Here is a 10998-nt window from a genome sequence, read left to right on the forward strand (position 1 = left end):
AAAAGTCTGAGACTACTATAGTAGTCTCAGGCCGAATTAACATTAAAACAATTTTCCATTAACAAATAAAGTTACCGTATTGAAATATAAGGACTTTGTTAGCTAAATCTATTAATTTTATTAGATATTATGAATTTTTATGACAATAGAGAAACATGCTAGTCTGGTTGAATATACGTGAGATGTGGTTGTTTTACTTACGTTATCCTCATTGCTGGTATTTAGTGATTTGAGTTTTGGTTCGTTTCGAATGAAAATACCAGCAAGCCTTTCACGTTAAAAAAACATGGCTGATCAGAAGAGGTCGGAAGACGTCCTTGGTGAAAAATGGGATCGATGCATTGCAGACACGGCAATTAAAACAGGTTGATAATTAATAACAATAAGGGAACGCAAATGGCGTTTTTAATCCATATATGATTTGTAAATATGTCATGACAGAAAAAGTTTTCAGCAAGTTGGGTGATATATGCAACATTTTCTCCATGAAAGCTTCAACACAACATTGACATATCTTTTTAACTAACATTTCATTCAGAAAAAAACATAATGAGTAAAACAGCAACTCCAAAGACAGGCACCATGCCGACCTCAATTAACAACAAATCTTGTGCCCAATGTGAAGAAACATTTAAGAAAAATCAAAAATGTATGAACTGTAATATATGCCGATATTGGTTCTGCATAGAGTGTAGCCACGTTTCAGCAAAATTATATGAGTTACTGAAAACCGAGTCGACCCCTAATTTGCCATTTAACTGTGATGGATGTGTCCGCGTATTACCAAAATTAAATGAGTTAGGGTTACACATTGAGAGACAAAGGGTACTTTTTGAAGAACTTGATACTAAATTGAAAGTAGTTGAATCCAGCATGGATGTTAAAATTGACCAAAGAGTTGAAAGAGCCTTTGAGTCGTTTAGGGACAGAGAAGAAAGAAAATGTAACTTAATAATTCACAATGTCCCAGAACCAGATTGTAGTACTGATAATAAGAAAAGAGATGATGAAATTTCATTAAAAGATATATTGCACACTGTTCAGAGTGATGAAGTTGAAATTAAATCATTTATAAGATTGGGTAAACCAAATGAGAGTAAACCAAGACTGATGAAAGTAACTGTTGGGTCCGTTGTAAATAAGCATAAAGTTCTAGGGAACTCTAAATTGTTAAGAAGGAAAAACAGTGATGGGTATACTGTACATAAATGGAACAATATTTATATTACCCCTGACTTGACAAAAGAGGAGAGAGATATTAACACTGAGCTGAGAAAAGAGCTAGAGAGGAAGAAAAAAGCAACAAACAATGCAAACTTGGTAATTTTCCGGGGGAAAATCATTGAAAGAAAAGACATTTCTGGTCAGTCTAGTATGACAAATACAGCTAGTAGTGTTGAAAGTGGCGGTTTAGGTCAGACTGCCAATTTTCGACCGTAGACTTTCTATAGAAAAGATCAAACAACATGTAAATACGTTAATTCCAGTTGGTTTTTGTTACAGTTCAAATGTTACAGTTAATTTTTTTAATAACTTTGATAATGCAGAAAATGACATTGCAAGTACATCAAATGTTGATTTAGCAAGTGAATCTGATGATATATGCGAAAAGGGTGGTGAAATAAGATACAGTACATCTGAGAGTGCTAAAGATAGTACGCAAGATAATGCATTTTTTAATAATTTTGATAATGCAGAAAATGACAATGCAAGTGAATCTGATTATATAAGCAATGATGGTAGTGTGATAAGTGATAGTACTTCCGAAAGTACAGAAAATAACAGGCAAAATAATATTGATGATTTAGATCGAAATATTAACCCTTTAATTGTAAACAAAGTAAAATGTATGTACACCAATGCTGATCAATTACGTAATAAAATTGATGAACTTGAAGCACAAATACAGGTCGTGAAACCAGATTTTATTTTTATAACAGAAGTTTTGCCAAAAACAAATATTGATATAGATTGCATTTCTCCATTATTTAACATTGAAGGCTATATAGCTTATCCGAGTAAAAATACAGGACGGGGAGTTATTATTTATGCAAAAAGTAATTTCTGTGTCTCACCAAATGAATATATGAATTCGCTTTATGATGATGCCTCATGGTGTAATTGGGTAAAAGACAATAAGACTGTATTGGTAGGCTCAATATACAGAAGCCCATCAAATCAAAACTCATGTTTAAATATTATTGGACTTTTGAATGAAGCAGCTCGATTGTATAACAATATTTTAATAACGGGAGACTTTAATATGCGTGATATTGATTGGAACTTTTGGACTACGCCTCACTCTGAGGACCATTACGAACATACTTTTATTGAAGCTTTACGCGACAATTTTCTATATCAACATATAGATAAACCTACAAGATTTAGGGAAAATCAGATGTGTAGAACTCTAGATTTAGTTATTACAAAAGATGAAAGCAATATTGACAATATTAATATTGATGCTCCACTGGGACTTAGTGATCATGCTACCATTACATTTGACTTTTTGTACTCTTTCAATGAATATGAAACTGGTAAATCGAAATATAAATATTCCAAATGTGACTTCGAAAAATTTTCTGAAGACTTTAGCAATTTTGATTGGGATAGTTCTTTTGAAGATAAAGACATAAGCGAGATGTGGAAAATATTTATGAAAAATATAAAAAATGTGTCGAAACGTATATACCGAAAACTAATCCTAAACCGGGTTGTCAACCTAAACCATTATGGCTAACATTTGATTGTCTGAGCAATATAAAACGCAAACAAAAGGCCTGGTCAAGATACTTGGCTACTAGACGAGCAGTAGATTTTGATTTTTATAAAGTTGCTAGAAACAGGGCAAATGAGAACGTTCGAAAAGCAAAAAAGGAATATGAGAAGTTAGTGGCGTCAAAAGCTAAAACTGAGCCAAAACATTTTTGGACATATGTCAAAAGTAAAGTGAAATCAAAATCAGCAGTATCAAACCTCATGAAACCAAATGGGAACTTAACTACTTCCGACAAGGAAAAAGCGACTGTATTAAATGACTTTTTTACCAGTGTATTTACTGCTGAAAATCCAAATAATATACCTAATATTGAAGAGAGAAATTTTGAATCATCTTTAGACCACTTTGTGATCAATCAAGATACAGTTGAAAAATATCTACTTTTGTTAAATGGAAGCAAGTCTATGGGTCCAGATAATATTCATCCGTTAATAGTAAAGAGTATGGCAAATACATTTTCAAAACCTTTGACTTTGATATTTCAAAAGTCCATTGACACTGGAAAAATTCCAAAAGAATGGAAAGATGCTAGAGTTACCCCACTTTTTAAGAATAAAGGTAGTAAACTGGATGCGGGAAATTACAGACCGGTCAGTCTAACTTCAATTGTTTGTAAAACTTTGGAAAAGGTTATACGGAAGGAAATGATTGATCATTTAATAACCAATAATTTGTTATCAGACTCACAGTTTGGTTTTCGCTCTGGAAGATCATGTATATTACAATTACTTGATGTCATGGAAGACTGGTCATTATATATGGATAATAATATATCCTGGGACACATTATATCTCGATTTTGCCAAAGCTTTCGATAAAGTGCCACATAAAAGATTACTAAAGAAACTGTATTCATACGGTATTCGTGGATCTATATTAGAATGGATAACTGACTTTTTAACTGGACGTCGACAACAAGTTGCGGTGAAAGGGGAAAAATCTGAATGGCAAAATGTAATTAGTGGAGTGCCCCAAGGCAGTGTACTTGGACCTGTTCTTTTCATTATATTCATAAATGATTTACCAGATGTTGTGGAGTCTATAGTAAAAATTTTCGCAGACGATACTAAAATTTATGCACCTACTTCTAAATCTGATGTCTTACAGAATGATCTAGATGCCCTCTACGATTGGTCCAAGTTATGGGACATGAAATTTAATGTGAACAAATGTAAACAAATCCATTATGGAAGAAATAATCCTGAAAATGTTTATACCATGAACAATATTGATATCATTAAAGATGAACAAGAAAAGGATCTTGGAATTATTTTTCAAAATGATCGTAAATTTTCTCAACATATATCAAGTAAAATAAATAAAGCCAATAGTATACTTGGGCTAATTAACCAAACTTTTATCTTTAAAGATCAATATACATTTTTAAGACTATACGTTGCGTTGGTACGACCACACGTGGAATATGGAAATACAATATGGTATCCGCATTTAAAGAAAGATATTAATGCTGTAGAAAAAGTGCAGATGAGAGCAACTAAATTAATTCCTGATATACGACATTTAAGCTATGAAGACAGATTAAAAGTACTTAAACTACCTTCCCTAACTCACAGAAGGCGAAGAGGTGATATGATACAAGCTTTCAAAATATTAAAAGGATTCGAAGATATATCTTACGAAAGATTTTTTACTGTCATCAGTACAAATACCCGTGGGCATAATTGGAAATTAGCAAAACCTAGATGTAACACTTCTTTTCGATTAAGACATTTCTCACAACGAATTATTAATGATTGGAATAACCTACCAGTTGAAGTTATTTCATCAAAAACTGTGGAAGCCTTTAAAATTAGTATAGACCGTCATTGGGAGTCAGTCATGTATCAGTTAAGAAATTGATGAGGACACAAATAGTTTTCTATATAACTTTTTAATTGTGTGAAATATTGCACCAAATCATGCAGGATTGATGATTGTATCAGTTTTGAAAGTGTACCAAAATAGGGTGGGCTAAAAAGGATAGGATCCTTCCATATGAGCCCCACAACGATCTTACAGGTATCTTACAGGTATATCAACTATTTTTACTGATTGGATTTTTTTACATTTTATCGTGTAAATAGATGTGTTAATATGGATAATGAAAACTTTTAGTATGATATGTCCATTTTTAAAGTGAAACATTCTTAAATGGATTTCATCGCCAATTTTACCAGTGTAATATAAGAGGGTAGTATTGGGGGTACCTTCTAGTCCAAATAATTATGACATCTTGAAAGGCTATTATATTTTTTTCTTTGACACGCAGGAAGGAGTCAAAGCTAAAATTCATGACGTATAACGGTAAAATTTCTCGCCAAATGACGTTTACGGTAATTTTTAGTACATGACAATAAAATGTACACGTTCTTTTAGATGATTAAAAAATCAGCTGATTTAGACGAATTACGCTATTTTTTTCCAAAAATAATGGTAATGATAATTATTTGATACATCTGACGAATCACGATAAGGATGTTTTGACGAATCACAGTAAAATTTTAACCAATTTGACGCTAACGGTAGCCGAAAATGACCGTTTGACGACTGACAGTTAAGAGCATTACCACCCTCATATAAGCCTTATTGATGATTAACATTATTGTGCCCGTGTATAGAAGCCATAAACTTTTAAATTCTTATTGGATGTGCTCCTCATTAGTAAGACATGTAAGAGGAAGTTACAGAAAAGAAGAAGAAGAAGAAGATGGGATGTCATAATGGCCAATCAGCTCAATCCGTTCCCCCTGATATTTATATGTTCGCCCTGAGTTCGTTCACCCATATAGTCTGTTCACCCTTGATTTGTTCTGCCTTGTTTTATTACAAAATATATTCATATAACGGTTATTAAAGATTACTATAAGATCTTAACATGCTTAATGCAGCAGCTTAGTCTAATGGCATTGAATGGGAGGCTGATTGGCTCATGTCAAACCATTAGCATTGAAACCTGTCGATTCAGCTAAATAAAAAATCATGCCTCTTTTGATGAGATACTCAATATTAATATATATTTTGTTTTGTATTTATAAGTTTTTGAACCATATGATGTTACCATTATTTTAAATGATGACATGTAATTACCTCACTCATCAGTAAAACAACTCTTATTTCTATTTTGTAGCTAGTGGATTGGGTGTTGGTATAGTGCTGTCATTCATTCTTTTCAAAAGTAAGTGCTACAATGTAGTAATATTGTTTTTTACATTCAATTTAAAGTTGCTGTCTGTTGTAATAAAACATTGATCAACATGATCACGGTAGACACAAATTGCATTATTCAATAACCATGATAACTTTCAGAAAATTCTAATGTCAGACAAAAAAAATGAATGAAAATGAAGTTTAAAAAATAGGAAGAAATAAGTCAAACATGTGACTTGTACAATCTGCATTCCCCCTTTTTTAAGAGTAGAAGATTTAACTCTGTATAAATAAAGGTTGACAAGTACAACAATTATCCATCAAATAGATTCATTTTACAAGTGTAAAAGTATATGCATGAATATAAACTGCAATTATAACTTGAATTGGTAACTGTATATTTCTGCAAGTAATTTTGAAATCATTGTGTAGTTTACAATTAAATTGATGCATCCAGTTTACATTTAGAATCAAAAGATGCATGGTGAATGGTCTGTTACTATACATTATAGCCATGATCATAATGATAGCATTTGCAATGTAAGGGTTGGTCATTAAAACCATTTTATTTTTAAACTATTTCCCTTCACAAATCTTTTTTCAAAAACAAGTACTTCATGTACTTAACATTTTGTTGATTCTGCAAATTGTCTATGCTTTTTTTTTTAATCTAAAGAAAACCCTGATATTTAAAACCTAACAAAATTATTAGAATAGTGGAAAAATGACTTAGAAACCCCTCTAATAGGAAAAGACTGATAGTAAACTTGCTGAATTATGGTTGTCCTTGACTAAGAGCAACATTCAGTTAACAGTTTGTTACAAATGACAATAATATTCAATTGTTGACTTTTGATGAGGTTGATACTATACAATTATAGCCTTTGTATGAGGTCAATATAAGGATAAATTGACCTGAAAGAATTATATAGACTGAGGACGAAGTCCGAGGTTGATATACTTCTTTGGGTCGATATATATCCTGTATTGACCTCATAAATAGGCTATAATTGTTATATTATTAATTTTTGACCATATTTGTATCAAAATCGTCATTTGATTTTGTTGGAATTTTACAGATATCATATAGTCTCCTAGACATCACCAACATATTTAATTGTTATTTTTTTTTTTTTTTGAAACAATTAAATCATCTTGATTGCACTAAATGCTGTTTAACAATTTACCTAGCTTACAGCATTAGGCTAAGTATCCCTGTATATCAATTATTATACATCCAGGGAGAATATATAATAAAATATTATATTAATGTTAGTATTTTACAATTAAACATAATACATTATATAAATAAACATCAATACAAATTGATTCATTCATTTTTTTGTGTGTGTCTGTTTACAAATCGTAAAATATAACGAAACTACCCCGTACCGTTTTGTGATTATAGTATGTGTGTTTACTTTCTCACAGGTTAATTGTTATTTCATTTACTTTTTTCTTTTGGATTTTTAATCTGATGTATTTGAAGATTTTTTTTCTTAAAATGATCGATCATAGATATTTTTGTATAAAACTTTTAACATTATCATGAAATTCATTACATGATGTCACAAAATATATTGGTTTTTATACATTCTAAAAATAACCGTGCGATATGCTTTTTGCTATCCGCCATTTTCTATCTACCTTTGAAAATATAGTTTAACATGTGACTATCTCTGAACGAATCAAATTAGTTAAAATATACAAATTATTAATATAATGATTTATCCAACAGCACAATAAGATATTCACTGGGGCCAACTACTTTTGATCTTTTTCTAATGTTCTAGTTATTTGCTCAAGATACTGTCATGACTGTTAAAACTGTTCCATGCTTAGTAATGTTTTTATACTAAATGTATCATCTAGTTTTGCTAAAAGTTGCAATACCTCATAAGTTGAAATATTCAATAATGTTAAAGATTAACAAGAAGAAGAGAAAAATACACTGAAACAAGAAAAAAATTAAATAAAAAGCAAACTTTCTTGACATTGTAAACCTACACCGTTGACTGTTGGTGAAGATCTCTACTCAGTTATGTATTTACAATAACAATAGTAATGTTTACTTATTTTTCTGTAGGAAAGACCTGGCCTGTAGCACTGGGAACAGGATTTGGATTAGGCATGGGATACTCCAATTGTCAGAATGATTTTCAGCAGCCATATTTATTACATGGGAAAAGAGTTAAGGTAATAATAAATCTCTGTATACAAAGTTTTTTGTTATTCATTGAACATTTGTAAAACCATTCAAATGGGAAAAGGTTTGAATTATCTCCCGTTCATTTTCTCAAAAGAATTACTTGTATAAGTTTTTTTTTACAATCCCTAAAATTATTAAATTTTAAAATGTAAAAACATGAATTTTCTCCTGTTAACTCATAATAATAAACTATTGAATCTCAATCTCAAACTTTTGATACCAGTTCAATCTTTCATCACATAAATTCAATAAAGAAACTAATTGCACAAAGATCTTAATTGTGCAAGGCCTTCGAAAAAATTCCCCTTTTGGGCTTGTGAATGAGCAGTTTTCTAAAATAATAGACAAATTAGATTTTCATTGTCCATGAAATTATACTGAAATGATAAGTAGAGACATCTGCATAGGACAGACAATTAAAGCAAGTAATTAAAAATAAATAACAAGTAGTACCCCTGAATGTGCAATAAAAAACTAATACAGCAATTCAAAAATTTTCAGTGGATGAAATTTATGGAATGTTATATAAATATAGCAGCTGAAGGATCCCTCCACTACCCCCTCCCTAACAGAAAAGCAAACCACAAAAAAAAAGGAGATATTTTCATGATTTGGTGTTAAGTGTAGCTGTATCATTTTGCTACATAGAATTGTTCACAATACATTCTGGAACAGATTTTACAAATACCATATAAATGAAAACAGAGGTTCTTAAAACTATTAATTCTTATGGTGATTCTGTCCTGAAATTGTCAATAAAAATGGAAAAAGATCTGAATAACTTCTATCACATGATTGTATTTTATTTTGTAGGCACCATTGAATGGATCACAGAGTTGAAAAAAAGATTTTGTATTTAGATGTTATATAAAAGAACATTGTTGACATTGTTAATGTGAATGTACAAACAGTCATGTGATGAATTATTGTGACATATTAATGAAGCAACATTTTATATATGTATATTAACATGTTTGGATGTCATAAAAAATCTGATTGTAGATTAATGTGTATTTGTTGATAATTTTAAGTTTTTTAAGGGTTGTTCAAATAATATTGCACTTTTTCGTCTTTTGTATTTAACTGTTCGAGTTCCATGAAGTTGTGAAAAGGAAAACTTTATTGAAAGCATTGAAGACCCATTGAAAACCTTTGTCTGTTGTCTGCTCTTTGATGGGGTTCTTGTCTCTTTGACATATATTCCCCATTTCAATTCTCAATTTTTTATGATCTCTACTGACAGATCAGAGTTGATGAATCTAAAGAAGTAAATTTTGTCATTCATTGGGTTCACATTTTTGAGGATTTCATGTGTTAATGTGAAAGATGATTCTATGATTATTGTCAATTTTAGAAACTGAAAAATCAAAACATCCCCACATTTTTCTTTATGCTTAAGTTTGTCTCAACCAAATAGTAGAAAACTTATAAACAATGTGTATATTAAAGCAAAATACATCATTCAAGATCGACTTTGGGTGGCATCTCTTTTATTGATTTGGAGCCATACCCCTTCTTAAAATGCAGATTTCTTTGTGTCAGTTCTCTAACTATAGGTCATCTCAACCAAATGCTACACAATGCCAATTACCACAAAACACATATCAATTTCGACTTCAGGTGGTGTTACTTTTACAGTTTTCTAGCTATGTCCCTTTTTGATGGAACATGCATGCAGGACACAGTCTCTTTTTATTTGTTTTAAAAAAGACACTTGGATTTTGAATGATGTATATGTGTATAACCTTAACTGTCAATGAGACCAACTTCATAAACTGTGTTTTCCAAAAGAGAAATCCAGTTATTGTTTCAGTGTTGTGTGAGTGTCAGACAGCCTGTTGGTTTGTGGCTTCAAGTGTTTCCTTGCAATAACTAAGGAAACACTAATGCAATGTGTTTCAAATTTTATCATGTTGTCCATGATTTGGAGGTCAAGTTGGAAATTTATGATTTTCACTTTGCCCTTTTCGATTGTTTGTGAAATGACTTACTATGTACGTTAATTCCTCATCATTGAAGAGACATTTTTAGCTCACCTGGCCCAAAGGGCCAAGTGAGCTTTTCCCATCACTTGGCGTCCGGCGTCTGTCGTCCGTCGTCCGTCGTCGTTAACTTTCACGAAAATCTTCTCCTCTGAAACTACTGTGCCAAATTTAACCAAACTTGGCCACAATCATCATGGGAATATCTAGTTTAAAAAATGTGTGGCGTGACCCCGCCAACCAACCAAGATGGCCACCGTGGCTAAAAATAGAACATAGGGGTAAAATGCAGTTTTTGGCTTATAACTCGAAAACCAAAGCATTTAGAGCAAATCTGACTGAGTAAAATTGTGTATCAGGTCAAGATCTATCTGCTGTACAATTTTCAGATGAATCGGACAACCCGTTGTTGGGTTGTTGCCTCTGAATTGGTAATTTTAAGGAAATTTTGCTGTTTTTGGTTATTATCTTGAATATTATTATAGATAGAGATAAACTGTAGGCAGCAATAATGTTCAGCAAAGTAAGATTTACAAATAAGTCAACATGACCGAAATGGTCAGTTGACACCTTTAGGAGTTATGGCCCTTTATAGTCAATTTTTAACCATTTTTCGTAAATCTTAGTTATCTATTACAAAAATCTTCTCCTCTGAAACTACTTGGCCAAAGTAATCCAAACTTGGCCACAATCATCTTTGGGGTATCTTATTTAAAAAATGTGTGGCGTGACCCGGCCAACCAACCAAGATGGCCGCCATGGCTAAAAATAGAACATAGGGGTGAAATGTAGATTTTGGCTTATATCTCTGAAACAAAAGCATTTAGAGCAAATCTGTTTATCAGGTTAAGACCTATCTGCCCTGAAATTTTCAGATGGATC

General features: G+C 31.7%; 1 protein-coding gene across 1 annotated transcript; it reads left to right on the top strand.

Moving 5' to 3' along the window:
• Positions 1-212: 212 nt before the first annotated feature.
• LOC143057924 (MICOS complex subunit Mic10-like) lies at positions 213-9137 on the top strand. Its single transcript, XM_076231381.1, has 4 exons — positions 213-365; positions 5906-5953; positions 8012-8121; positions 8948-9137. The coding sequence occupies exons 1-4, from the start codon at positions 287-289 to the stop codon at positions 8972-8974; spliced, it is 264 nt and encodes an 87-aa protein (XP_076087496.1). The 5' UTR covers positions 213-286; the 3' UTR covers positions 8975-9137.
• The last annotated feature ends 1861 nt before the right edge of the window (positions 9138-10998 follow it).

This window comes from Mytilus galloprovincialis, chromosome 13 (assembly GCF_965363235.1).
Source record: "Mytilus galloprovincialis chromosome 13, xbMytGall1.hap1.1, whole genome shotgun sequence".
In the NCBI taxonomy this organism is placed as follows: Eukaryota; Metazoa; Mollusca; class Bivalvia; order Mytilida; family Mytilidae; genus Mytilus; species Mytilus galloprovincialis.